The sequence below is a fragment of the Corvus moneduloides genome, chromosome 5, assembly GCF_009650955.1.
Source record: "Corvus moneduloides isolate bCorMon1 chromosome 5, bCorMon1.pri, whole genome shotgun sequence".
Classification (NCBI taxonomy): domain Eukaryota; kingdom Metazoa; phylum Chordata; class Aves; order Passeriformes; family Corvidae; genus Corvus; species Corvus moneduloides.
In genome coordinates this window covers 32,690,785-32,704,947 of record NC_045480.1, presented here as the reverse complement: position 1 = coordinate 32,704,947, position 14,163 = coordinate 32,690,785, and the positions used below count along the sequence as shown (strand labels likewise).

General features: G+C 41.7%; 2 protein-coding genes across 2 annotated transcripts in view; both read left to right on the top strand.

The window, feature by feature from the left end:
* Window positions 1–943: 943 nt before the first annotated feature.
* On the top strand, window positions 944–1,686 carry LOC116444730 (myosin-1-like). The gene is given in 1 exon segment (XM_032110402.1): window positions 944–1,686. A coding segment is annotated over 1 exon segment (483 nt). The 5' UTR covers window positions 944–1,203.
* Window positions 1,362–14,163, top strand: part of SNX25 (sorting nexin 25) — an 82,441-nt gene continuing 69,639 nt past the window's right edge. The window contains exons 1-2 of the mRNA XM_032110321.1: window positions 1,362–1,682; window positions 13,755–13,839. Coding sequence (XP_031966212.1) covers window positions 13,818–13,839 — 22 coding nt within the window. The 5' untranslated portion in view covers window positions 1,362–1,682; window positions 13,755–13,817. The remainder of the gene's footprint in view (window positions 1,683–13,754; window positions 13,840–14,163) is intronic.

Here is a 14,163-nt window from a genome sequence, read left to right as displayed (position 1 = left end):
TGGTTGTTAAAATGTATAAATAGTAAAAAGTTTTGATATTTGGTGTGCTAGATTTGTAGAATACCACTGAGCACCCAGGCTTGTGCAACTCTGAAATAAGTAATCAATATCTCTCTTGAGTCTGTAATTATTGGCTTGCTGCACACCGGGTAATGAAGCTGATTTTTGCAGACAACACTACGAAGAGATCACGGCCTCCCCATTCATCTGTGCTTGGTAGCTGCTATGAACTCGCGAATTTGGTGGAGTTGTGGCTGTGCTGCACCTATGGCAAGATGAACAGGTGTCCCAAGCACAGCTGAAATATGGCAAGCCTTGTGCCCTTCCAGGAATTTGTTCTCAGATCTACCACAAACAGATATAAAATATACAACGGAGGGAGGGTAGTGACAGGAGGGCTGGCAGGCTTCTGTTGGGGTAGTAAGGCTGGGTTTTTTAGAATCACTGTTGTACCATTTTCATCGCTGTTCTATTAACTTTTTGTTTCTGAAATCCAGTTATTTATGGCTTCCTTTGGCTGATCGGAGGGGTTCAGGCAGACGAGTGCATAGATGTCCGGACCTCTGAGATGCCCCAAGCCAAGGCTTTTGTCCTGAGCTCTGGCCAGGGCCTCGATGACCCGGTCTGATCATCCCGGGCCCCTCTGGGCTGAGCCGCCGCCTGTGTGCTTCAGCCCCTGTGGCGGAGAGGCGTCCCGTAGGTTTCCGCGGGGCCCAGCTCCGCACTGCAGCCGGCGGGGATCCCCTCGGTTCGTCCGACCGTACCCGTTTCCTGGCCTGTACGTGGGCACACCTCCAACCCCGCCACGGCGGAGCCCCCCGGGACAGAGCAGGGCGCATGACATCCGGACCCCACAGTGGGGCGGTGCGGCGGGCGCACATGTCCCGGGCCCGCCCGCCCGGCAGGCACCGCCCCCGCCTCCGCCTCCGCCCCCTCCCCGGCCGGACACCGAGCGGCGCGGCGGGGCCTCCCCGGCTGCTGCCACGGCGCTCGGCTCCCGCCGCCCAGCGCGGGGCAGCGCTGCCGCCAGAAAGCGGCCCGGCCGCCGCGCACCCGCCTGCCGCTGGGCATGAGCTCCGGCTCCCCCGGCGGCCGCAGCGGTGCCAGTGGAGGCGGCGGGCGGCGGAGGAGGCGGCGGCGGCGGAGGAGGAGAGGGGGGGCCCCGGGAGCGGCGACCTTCGCAGGGGGCTGTCGCGGCGGGAGATGCGCTTGCTCCCAGCGGCGCCAGGAGCAGCATGTTCCCCGGTGCCGACAGCGCTAGCAGCACGGCCGGGCAGCCCGAGGCGGCGGGGGCCACCGTCCCCGGCCCGCTGGGCTCGCACGGCCCCGGCGGCGAGGCGCGCCGCCGCAGCGCCCCGGCGGCCGCCGCTGTGGTCGGCGGCGGCGAGGAGGAGGCGGCGGAAGACGAGGAGGACGAGGATCCCGGCTCATCCCGTTTCGTGCTGGCGGCGGGGCTGGGGCTTCTGGCCGTGTCCGTCGTCCACCTGGGGCAGGAGCGGGCCGAGGCAGGGGGCGGCGGGCCGCCGTGCCTGGCGCTGCTGCTGCTCCGCCTCGCCCTCTACGTGGGCTGCGCCGCCGCTGCCGCCGCGCTGGGCACCCTGATCGTCCTGATCTGCCGCGGCCGCCGCCGCTTGCCGCCGCCGGACTTCGCCGCCGTCGCCCCGGTCCGGCCGGTCGCGGGGGTGAGTAGCGGGAGGGGAGTGGAGCGGGCGGCGGCCGCGGCGCGCCCTCCCTGCCCGGCGGCGGGGCGGAGGTGGCGCGGCCCTCGCTCCGCCGTGGAACGCCGCGCCACCCGAACCCGGTGTCCTGCTGTCCTACCGCGGCCGCAGGAGCCTGCCCGCACTTCGCCGCTCGACAGGGCTTTAAATGGCAAAAGTTGTGTTGGAGGGTAGCAGGCGCACCGGAAAAAGCAACACTTTGCTCTGAGAGAGACCTCCGGATTGCGGGAATGCTCACGGTGGTTCGCTGTTGGCTATGTCTCAAATCCTTTCTGCGCCTTCCGTTGAAATGTCATTGGTAAAAGAGACGGTCAAAGAGGGAGCTTAGTGTTACTTTAATGCGTTCTCTGAAGTTGAACGGCTTCAGATAGTGTTATCATAGTGCCATTGTGTACTCGAGCCGTTGCAGAGCTCTGTGCAAAAGGGAAACAATTTCATTTTCTGTACATATTCCAAAATGTACTAGTTTACAAGCTCTTTCTAACCCGCACCTTAGTATTTTTTGCGCTCTTTCGAGTGGGACTGATAGCACAAGGCATTTGGAAACTTTCCTCCCATCTACAACCCTGTTCCCCATCATTCAGTGCTTGGGGGCTGATCCCACATGGGCCTGAAAAACTAGTGCTGAAAATTGAGAATCTGCCCACTTTCCTGCTTTGCCATGGGTCACAGGGATGTGGAGTTTAATGTCACAGCTGGTGACTCCAGCCAGGAGCCCTTGGCCCCTCACTGGTGAGCTGTAAGTGTGTTAGCACATGAAGTGCTGCAGCGGTAGGCTGTACTGTGGAAATGTTATTTCCCTTCGGTAGTGTCAGGATACCTGAGAGCACTCTGCGAAGGAAAAGGAACGGAATTTGTGCCACCTGGGTGTGCAGCCTAGCTGTTCTGGTAACCCAGTTTGTTACATTTAGTACACGTACACTTCTTGGTAGCAGTAAGTAGCGCTATCACGTGTTCCTGGGGCTGCAGTCGATGTAGCTGAGTTTGCAGAACACAGGGGGTGCTGGCGGGGCAGAGAACCTATTACAAATCACTTGCTGATACAGTTGTCTGTCTTTCTGTCTTTTCAATCAAATTGCTAACAACCTGTAGTAATGGCTTATTCCTTCATTCTTTGACCTAGGGAGAGAAAGAGCCTGTGCTTGGGAGCAATATGCTTTTCCTGGTCTGCATTTAGTGGAAGCTGGCAGGATATTGTTGTCAGTAGGGATCATTTGGCCAGGGGTTGTTGAATTCAATGAGTAATACAACTTGCAGAGGTGCATTCAAGATCTATTTGTGGTTCTTTGTGTGATACTCATTTTGTCTTCTTGGTAGAATTTTTTTAAACATCCTCTTTGCTTTGAACACTCAACCTCACACTCAGCTTTTTGAAGGAAGTCAAGAATAAATAAACTGTATGAGCATTAAGGAAGTGAGAAGATGTAATGCACAAAGTGATAAGCAAAAGGTACCTGTATGTAGTGTATTATGTGGGTACAGCTAGGGATTGTCCAGCTGGTTTTTGCCATAGGAGTGCTAGGGAACAAATGTGTGTTAGGTGCATAACCACCTTCTAGTAAAGGATTATATGCTTTTGTGTTTAGCCGTTCTGTTATGTTACACCAAACAGAAAAAATGTAAACAGATCAACTGGTCATCAAAGCAACAACTCCTGTTGCTTCCAGATTTACAAGAATAAATGTTTCAGTGTTAATGCCATAATTCCAGTGGCATTTATATACTTGTATACTTATCTGAACATCTGGATGTGCGTTAACTTACTTTTACATAGTACCAAAAAGATCTATACATAAACTTAGCAATTGAAATCTCCTGGCTGCCACAATGAGGAACAACTTTCAGAATTGTGAAACAGCCAAACAATAAAAATCAATTTAATTTGGGAAGCCAATATTTAAAGAAAAAAAAATTGTATTGCTTTCTTTGTCTCCCCCTTTGTGAAAAATATAAACCTACAGAAAAATGTAAGCCTGCTGAACAGCAGTGGAACTAGAAATGTCCAGAGACAAAAGGTCACTTCTGTTACTGTATCATCTGTACTTTCTTTTTGTGGTGTGTTACTGTGCATTTCTCTTGAAGATGTTCTCCTGGTGTGTCCAGCCGTAGGATTTGTGTATATAAATAGTGCACACATGCTGTTGCTTTGTGTGGTCTAATTTGTAGTGTTTGCATTTATTGTAGCTCTATGGCATATGTTTGTTGTTTCAGAAGGGAATTGAAATTTGGTATTTAAAATTCACTGGGAAGGCAGCAGTACCTGCTAAAACCTTTTTCCCAGGATTGTTTCTTTACCCTCTCCCTGATTCTCTTAAAATTTTTCTTTCCTCCCTCTTTGCACTGTTCCCAAAAGTTACATACATGAAAAGGGTGTCCAAAAAATGACTGAGGTATTTCACCCTTTCTATTTAGAAGATGTAATTCCAGGCATCTAAATTGGGTTTCTCATACCTTCAATTTATAGTTTTGTTGATTTCTTTCTGGTACAAAGTGGCTTCAGGACTGCAAACCTTCTTGAAGACTTTTTCTGAACACGATTTTGTGTATGTGTAGCAGACTTTGTAATTGGGGCTTCAGCAACATGTAGGTGAAGAAAATAAAATTTTCTAGATAGGCAGCATATAAAAGTGTAGGCCATTCACTAAAGCTTCCTGCTTTAGTTATTCTTTTCATTTTTCATCCTTTTGCATTTACACTGCTTTTTTATCATTCAGTTGTTATTGTCATGTTTTTCATAGAGCCTTGTGATCATTTTGTCCTTTCTTGGAGCCAGTAGTAGGATGACTGTAAAGCTATATTTTTTTCAGTCTTGTTGTGTCTTTTCCTCAAGAATAAGGAAGATTATCAGGCCACCTGTTGGCCTAATAATTAGGAAAAAATGTAGTAAAAACCTTATTATGACTGGCATCTCACTCTTCATGTGTTTTGTGTACAAACTTTAGACAGTTCAATTTTCATTGTTTGAGTGATTTTTCACATTGGGGTTAAATGAGGAAACAGTAAGTACTCAGGAATAAATATTTACTCTAGTGGGAGTCAGACTCAGCTCTTGGAAAGTTAGTGGGAGTACTCTTGATCAACTTCAAAGGGAAGTTGGATGGAGTCCCTCGTGCTGTGCTGAATAAAGGGAGTTTTTTGTGTGTTCTTAATTTTGCAACCACTTAGCATGTGAGAGTTCAGTGCTGTTAATTTTCATGGACGTGTTCATGTAAGTGAGGAATATGAGTGAGGAAGTGCAGTGTTGCAGGTTTGGATTTCAGAAGAGCAAGGTGTATGCCTTTTTTTCATTTTGCTTGAACTTGCAACTACAGAAGCCATCTTCTCGAACGTGAAGCTGTGCTTTGTCCATTTTTTATGTAACTCCTTTGGGACTTGAAAGGTGAAGACTTCCTCCTGAAGTCAGGTATCTCAGCAAGAACATTTGAAATCTTCTGAGAATTGCAAAGCAAACCGTGTGATTTATATCCCTGTGATAAATTGTGCTTTCAGTGTAGTTTTTCTGTATGTGACAGCTCTGTTCACAAAGATTGTCTGGGCAGTCTCCTGTCTTCCACATAAAGATCTGTGTTTCATTGGAAGAGCTGTGTACAGGCAACTCATAATAGTGTCTTACTTATTACTTTAAGTACTTGCAGTCACTGATAATATTGGTAAATAGTTTCTATTGATATTGAAATAATGGGAATTGAATGAGTCCTTGAAATTGTATGTTATATTATTGTCAAGTATTTTTCAGCACTTTGCAGGAGCTGTTTTAAAATGAGATTATTTGTGGAGGAGAGGAACAGCAAAATGCAAGACAGCAAAAAGGCATGATGACCCAATTGTACTTTAGTGAGAATGTCTGTTTTAAAGGGGATTTTCGCTTCTCAAGTACCAGTGGACCTGCTCGTAGCAAAGGTAGCCCTAGGTTAGAACATGTGTCAAGTTTTAAAATTCAAGCTTGCTCCCAAAACTGCTTTTACCTTGTGTGGTTGTAGTGGGAGATTGCTTTGACTCATGTGAAGAACCATGTTAACCAAGTTAGTGGGAAGGGAAAGGAAAACACTTTTTCCCATGTTTATGTGAGTTGTTTCTCTGCCAAAAACCTGGCAGAGATGGAGTTTTCTTTTCAGCATAATGTTTCAACGCTGATTCAAAGCAAAAGCTCTGAGTAATAGAGAGCTGGGTTATCAACTTCATTTAAATAATGCAAAAAAGAATGATTAATTTGTTAGATTTAAGTACTGCATTTTAAATTCAGATTAAATGAATGGCACTCTGTATAGAGAATGGTCTACCTAGTCTGTCTGCAGAAGGGTAATAAATGTGCTTTTTTCCCATTGAAAAGGGTACACTGATTCTAATGTCCTATCATTAGTTTTCTACAATTAACAGTTGTCAATTTTTTTTTAGTATTTGTTTAAAATGCATTTCCTGACATACTTGGTCGCTCTTGTTTACTTCAGTTTAATAGCTCTCAGTTTTTAGTATTACACTTTTTCTGTCCCATCACACTACACGTGATATGTTTTATGTTCCTAAAGGTGTGTTCCATCCTTGAATGTGGATTTTTGTGAATTTGCCATTAGTGGAGGGGGCATGGGTAAATCTTTTTTTCATTGGATCAGGTAGTTGTTAAAATATCTGAATCCTGGAACATAGTACTGCTTTTTATCCAAGCCATAGGAGGATGTGTAGTGAAATGGAAATGGTCCGAATGTTTCAAATGGGATGGCAACTAAACCTAGGTTGAGTATCTGTTATGGTATCCAAGCTGAGCGCTCTGCCTTTTGTGAAGAACGTAGGGGAAGCAGAGAGAAAGGACACAGAATCTTATTTTGCTTCACTGTTGGGCTTTTGCCATAAGATGAAGCTTGTGAAGGTAAGCTTGCAGGAGCCCCAGAAGCTCTGGGAAGTAGAAGGTTTGTCATCTGTGGGCATCAATTTCAAGTGGCATGCAAAACAGTTCTTGAGGTAATAAGTAGTTTGGAGGAGCTGTGAGGGAGAGGAGAAGCTTCCTAACTCCTTCTAGTTTTGATCTTTATGCCTTAGTAAGATTCAAAAGTATTTATGTGTTTTTTCTCAACCTAAAGCCAAGGATGTTCTATGGTCTTTTTCATTCTCTAGCTGCACAGGGGATATTTAGAGCTCTGATACTGCAGGATTTTTGTAAAAGCAATAGCAGTCTCTGGTTGTTGCACTTTTCTCATGCTTTAGACTGTCTTGGGCTTGCAACCAGATACCCTGGTCTACTGCCAGTCTTTTAATTGATGGGTTGTTTCTGGATGGAAAGGAGAAGATATGTTTAATTTTAGTGTTTTTAACAGAACTCAGAGTATCATACTTTTGTTCTTAGTTCTGTCTCATTTATAGGCAGGTCAACAGTGAGTCTTTGATGATGCAGTTGAATTTACTACTAGGAAAGTTCTGAAATTAAAATAATGAAAATACATTTTAGCATTTTTTACTGATTTCATGAATATTTTAAAATGTTACAGGAATGTTGCATGAATTGCAAATGTTCTGTTATAGTTCAGCAGGGGCCTATGGTTTGGACATTTCTGGTACAGTTTATTTTTAGGGATCTCTGGAACATCTGTTATAATTTTATGGCTTTTTCAGAATTGAAACTTTGTTAGGACCACATATGCTGTTTACCTGCAAGAGTACCTGTGAAGTGATAACTTTATTATCACAGGAGACTGACCTCAGGAAATCAAATATTTTTCAGACTGTCTCTCACTTCTTTGTCCCATAACTCCTTAACAGTGAGCAGACATAGTTTTCCACACAGCCTTTTATTCATCGTGTATATTTAGAGATTTCTGGTCTTCTCATGCAGTCCCTTCTGATTCATTTCATTGTATCCTATGTTGTTGTCAGCTCTGCATTGTATTGTGCTTGACATTTAATTTTCTCAACTCTGTGTTAGATCGACGTCTCATATTTTGCTGTGAATTGCACTGTTTTTACCTTTGTAGGGACTGTTTCTCACTTGAACAGTGTTTTATGATTGAAAACATAACCAGGGAGCTAGTTAATTTCTCCTGATAACCAAGCTCTGCTGAGTCAGTAAGGATAGATGGCTCATGGAGATCTTACTGTCCAAGTCTCTTGCAGGGAAATACTAAGGGTGGACATAAAACCTCTGTAATAAGGTCAAGAGTGAAGGCATCCTGAATTCAAGGTATGCTTTAACACTGAAAATAGTATAGACATGTATCAGAAACTTTCTGAAAATAAAATCCGATAAAGTTCTCTTTATTGCCAAGTCTTGGTTCCTTGCTCTCTGCAAAGGAGAGCAGCAAAATTTACCCAAGGAAAGAGCCAGTTACATAGAATACTGTATCCTTTCCCAAGCTGTTACTTTAAGTGGTTATATAAAAGTAAATTATGTAGCCATAAGGGGAACAGATTTGTGTTGTGTCTATGGGAGGTTTTTGTGACCAGTCATTCTATACCATTTTTCCCCCTATTAAATATGTGAAAGAGAACAAGTTAATGATAATAAAATTAACGATGATGGTTCATTTGGCATGTTTTGTGGTGCTCTTGAAAGGACAGAACTCCCTATAAAATGTGTGTAGTGGGAAAATTCTCGTGCAGGGAGGGTATAGCAATAGACCATGCAGGAGTTTCTCTCTGGTTGCTAAGCTGAGACTCTGCAGCTCAAGCGTGATTTTGTGCTGGTTTTTCTAGCTTGCCAACAATTTAGTTTTCATGCCATACGGCTCTTTTGGCCTTGAAGTATAGACCATAGGTTCTTCTTGTCTCTTTTTACTGAGGAGGAGAGTGTGGAAATGTTCAGTAAACTGGGGCTATGCCTGTACTTTGAGAATTCATGTAAGACTTTGTTTTGATGACAATATGAAATATTCCAGCACAGGATAATGCTGTATTTATTGCTGAGCAGAGATTTGAATGCTAACTTACCAATTATTTCTTGGCTGTACTTGTGAGAATGAAAGTAATACCTGAGAAATATTTCATTTTCATATTCTTATTCTTAGCTGTCCAGTATTCTATGAAATCTCAAGTGAAGAAAGTTCTGCCCTGCTAATCAAGTTTTTACACTGTTACAGTTTTACCAGTTTTAAACATGGTACAGTTAAGATAGAAGATCTCCATCTGATAAACACGGTTTACACATTCCAGGAGCTACTATATTAGTAGAAATAATGAGATGATATCATAAAATCATTATTGAGATAATGATGCTTAAGATAGTAGGATTAACATGCTTAAAGTATGTTGATTTTTAAATTGGTAGTTATGGTATCCCTTAATGCTGAATGTGACAAGTACATACTTGCTATGTAATCCTAAATAGGTCTGTAAGTATTAATTTAAAAATATTAACTCTTGTGAATAGGAAATTTATTTTTGCATCATTAGTTGAAGTGATGTTTAAATAAGAACATCTGGATGAAGTAATATGTGGATAAGAACACATCAGTCCACTTCTGTTAAAAATGAATTTATGGAGAGTTCAGTGAACTATTGTTTGAGGCTGTGACTCTTTATTGTCAAGGTCCAGTCTGATGTTAAGTTTACAAAGATAAGAGGAAAGTTAATAAGGCAACAGTGGGAGGAGCAAGTAACTATGAGTAATTGGTTGTTTTTTGTATGCTGAATTAGATGCAGTCTTTTCCTTTTAGATCAGTGATTACACTGTCTCATCCACAATGCCCGTTTATATTGTGGGATCTGTCATGATCTCTGTTCTAGTTTTATTGTAATTTAGTTAATATAATAGGAATAATTGTAAATTTTTCTCTGTTTCTGGCCTTAATTCCATGGCAGAATAAGGCTGCATGTGGTATGCCTGTAGCAGGCTGCTGTGTTTTAAAAATTGCATTTGATGACAAGTGTTGCAAATGGATTTCTTGACAGTGGAAGGTACTCCTGTGTTCTCTGCGCTTTGCCATTTATTGAGTGTTGTTGCTGAAATACCTTCTTAATTCTTTATTATTTGACATTTATTGTTGTCTTCAGAACTAATTTTAAATTACTTAAACTGTTTAAACCAATAAATGACATTTACTTAATTTTTGTATCTGTAGGAGACTAAACCTAAGACAAAATTTCACGTTCAATGTCAGACTTTTTTTTCCTTGGCCCATTCAGGCTGTTGTTTTCTGCATCTTAAATAACTTTCAAAAGTATCAAACAATGAGTGTTGTTTAGAAGTCTACAGGAAATGCACACATCCTTTTTTTCAGCCTGTAAGCAAAGTCAAAACTGAGGAAAACTTCAACTGTTCCAGGAAACAGGCCTCCCTGTTTGTTAGCAACCTCATTCTAAGCATGTACTTTCAAAATGTGCTCCACCCCTACCCCTTCAAGTCCTTCTGTTAAGTCTTATTTATGTTTCAGTCTGGTTTCTGTCATTCTTTACCAATAAAATCTACAGACTGGAGCCCAATTAAAAAAAAAAAAAATTATTGAGGACTGTGATAATGCAAGTCAGGAACATGCCAGCTTTTAATCAGCATAAAAGAGCATCTAAACTAGAGCTTTGACTGTGTTAAATCCATTTACAAATGTGTTTGGCTCAATCAGGGTTATGCCAACTATTTCATGAAACCGAGCACCATTTTTCTTTAGATGAATGACATGAAGAAAAATGTGAAAACATTCAAATCTAGGCTTTCTAGCTGAACCTGTTCTCTACATATGCCCTCCATCTGACTTGAGTCAGGGGTGGGAAGAAAGTCTTTCAGTGAAATATGCTGATTTTTTTATTCTCTCAGCTGTTAGAGCTGAGCTTGGACTGTGAATTTTCTGAAATCCTTCTGTTATCACAGATGTTGGTTATCTGCATTACTAGGTTGTTACTGTTGTTTTTAAGGTGTTTATTGCCATATGTCGTCTAACTTGGAAGGTTCCTGCTTTTTAAATTAATTCATTAATTAATTCATGTCACAGAAACAGTACTTTTTGAAAGCAAACCTAAACTAACAAGGCTTAAGTCTTGATTCTGCTAAATGCAAATTCATAAAATGGGAAGGAAAAATGGGTTTGATCAGCTGTTTTAGGCAAGGCACCCTTAGATCTGATACATTATCAATCATGAAGTTAAATTCACAGCTCTCTGAAGAGTCATCAACGATCATGAATAGTTCAGGTTGGAAGGAATATCTGGAAGGCATCTAGATTACCCTCTTGCTCAGAGTGAGAAGGATAAAGAGATGGAGACTCCATAGCCTGTCAGCACCCCTATTCTGATGCTTGAGCAGCCTCATGATTAAAATAGTTTTGCCTTGTGATGGGAATTTCCTGTGTTGCAATGTTTCCTAATGTGCTGTGCATCTGCAGCAAGAGTCTGGCTCACTTTTCTCTGTATGCTCTCATTCAGTAGTTGGAGATAGCAGTAAGGTCTCCCTGAACTTTTTTTCTTTAACCTGATCGAACCCAACCAGTATCACAGCTTAATGGTTGAATTCAATGATCTTAGAGGTATTTTCCAACTTAGGCAATTCTATGATCACTTCAATACATTTGAACATTCTTGTTTATTCAAATGTTGGTTTCTCCTCTGCTCTTGAAAATTTGTTTTTTAATGAAGCTGAAACCTTGTTTTAAACCAAGGTGGTTTTTTTGCTCTTTGCTTTTCTCTCCCACAGTCCATGACTTTATGCAATATCTGTATGAGTATGGAAAAGTTCTCAGAAAGTCCAATACACTCTGCATCTTTCTTTGCCCTTCAGTAATTACATTCATGCAGCAGCAAAATCACTATTGCTAGTGATGGTATTCACTTTTTACCTTTTACATTCTTTTTGATCATGACTTGAACAACTGTATTTTTTTTTTTTTTTACATTAATAGATGGTGCCTTTTAGAAGTCAAATGTACCAACTGTAGAGGATACTCTCAGTGGAATGTGTTCTTGCAAGCTGAAATGTGAGTTTGTGTCTGGTATTCAAGAGGCAGCATTTTGCTGAGGCAGTAGCAGTTTGCCTTGTTCTTAAAATGAATGTTCAAGTATGAAGCATAAAGTGATCAGTTCCTGCTTTGTGGAATTGCGTAGATGGGATCATAATGTGGTGATGTGGAGCAAGCTACTTACCTTCTTGCAACCATAGATCCTCTCTGAAGGTTGCTTTTTTTTCTTTCTTTTTTTTTTTTTTTTTTTTAAGCTTGTGTTTAAACCACTTTTGAAAGGAGTGATTTGGTGAGTACTGCATTGGAGCACTTACTGATGCTTTAGGCGATAAAAAAACCACTTCCTGCAATGTATGGGATGCAACTGTTGATGCCTCAGTTAGCTTGAGGTCACTGACCTCCATGCAGGTATGACTCAGTTTAGCAGAAGGATTAGTCTTGTAAGATACCCAAGCTGGCATGTGTGTTAAAGAAGATGGAGTGTGTTGAGCACAGAGCTTCAGTCAGAATTGTGGGCTCATGTTTAGGAGCTCTTTCTTCACAGAAAGATCTGAACGAGTTTGTTTAATTGGGCTTTCTGAATCCCTTCCCTTAAGGTACTTGGGGTGTTTAAGGTCTCTGTGAGTCCATCTCCTCTCTTTTTAAATTTTTAAATCATGCAGTTGCCTGCTGCAAATAAAGCAGAAGAATCCTGAAGTAGTTGTGTGACTGTTGTTAACACAGCTTTGTGTTGAGGAAGCGTGATAACATTAGCAGCCAGAGATGATGTATTGGAGCCTTACAAATACTGTTAGGTGTCCTTACAAAGAGCAAAAATACTTTCTCTTGCTGTTTAGACGGGTATGGCTGAAGCCTTTGCCAGTGTTCAGGTCAAAATGTGCTTGGAAACCTATAGCAGTTCACTAAATACTCTGTTCTTACACCTCATTAACTACAGTTTTGATAGTGAGGGGGGACTGCAAATGGAGGCAAATGTGCTGAGGTCTTGCTGCTCCTGCCATTGACAGTGTTGTCAAGAAGGGAAGAAATCAGCTGAAAGACCACAGTCATGGTCTCCGAATAGCGACTGGAAGAAGTCTAAGGGGTGTTGCCGTACTCACCGAAAAGGTGGAACAAATCAGCAGTGGGCAGGAGGGCACTCAAGGCATGGATAGTACCTGCCACGTTGGTGTGTTTTAGGTGTGAGCAAGCCTGAAAAGCTTTATTTTGCTGATAAAAGTAGTGCTTAGACTCCCTTATCTGAGTCTTATTAGATGAACTTTGTTAGACTCTACATGCATGTATCTGAAGTAGAAGCAAAACATTAAACCAAAATACAGAATATTAGCCTGGAAATTGGCTGAAATAGCAGTATATTTAAGAACATTAAAACAGTGTTTTTACTTTAAGTTTATACTTCTTTCTTATTCTATGTGTGGTGAACGTTGGAGGGATCGGGACGTTTCTGAAGTGCTCTCTCCTTACGAAGGAGAGTGAGCTCCAAGCTGATTGACAGTGGGGAGAGTTTCTATTTCTGTTTTGAATTATACTCCTTTCTATATAAATACATCATTAGTCACTGCTCTTTGTCTATACTCTGAAAAATGTTTCTCCATCCGCCCACCTGTTTGGACACTGTGGGAGTGAATACTCCAATATAGACAAATATTTGTATAGGACAGCAGCTTAAAATGCAGAGTGCCAGAAGTGTCTTTGAAGAAAGAAGCCCAAAAGAATGTGAACCAAAATTGCTGTAGGAGATCTAAAGGCTTCTCTTTTGTTTTAAAAGTAGTTTATGAGGGTAAATTAAGTCTATTGTCACAGTAAGCTATAAAAATACTTTATTTGCTGTGAAAATACTGCATAAAAGGGTTCCAGTTGTTTTGTTACATGCATGTCCTATTCTCAGTGCATTGACTTGCAAGTAAATGCAGCTCCCCTCTACCAAAAAAACCTAAGATAATTTTGCAAGCTGTACTATGTACGATACACAAGTGTTAATATGTGCTTAGTGAACAATGTATAATAACCTCACAGACAATTGACACTCCTGTTTTAACCACATGGGCTGGCAATATTTGTGTAAAGACCAAATGATACAGTACCGTTGCCTTGAATTCCAGTTATTCCTTCTGTAACTTTTGGTTTATTCCTTCCTCATATGATGTATTTTGTATTTGAATTTCAGAGTAATTGGTCTGGAAGCTCTCATGATTCAATTCAATCAAGAAGAGTGGTTATTTCTCACAATATGGATAAAGCACTGAAAGAAGGTGAGTTTCAGGTGCATTAGAGTCTGAATATCTCCTGTCCTTTTTAGCAAACCATAACTGCACAATATTCCAAGACTTTACAGTATGTCCCTGGTTTCTTCCATGATATGAAATGGCAAGGTCTTAGTCTTCTCAAGAAATCCACTGTAGTAAGTAATCTGATGTTGTTTTTTGCAATTCAACTGATATATTGTCATTTTAATGCCTATTTTTTTACTGAAATACATTGAAATACAGTCCTTTAAACTTGTGCAAAGGGATAACACTTAAAATATTCTTGACTGGGTTTTCCTGTCTTGAGGAATCCTCTGGACTCTTTCATAC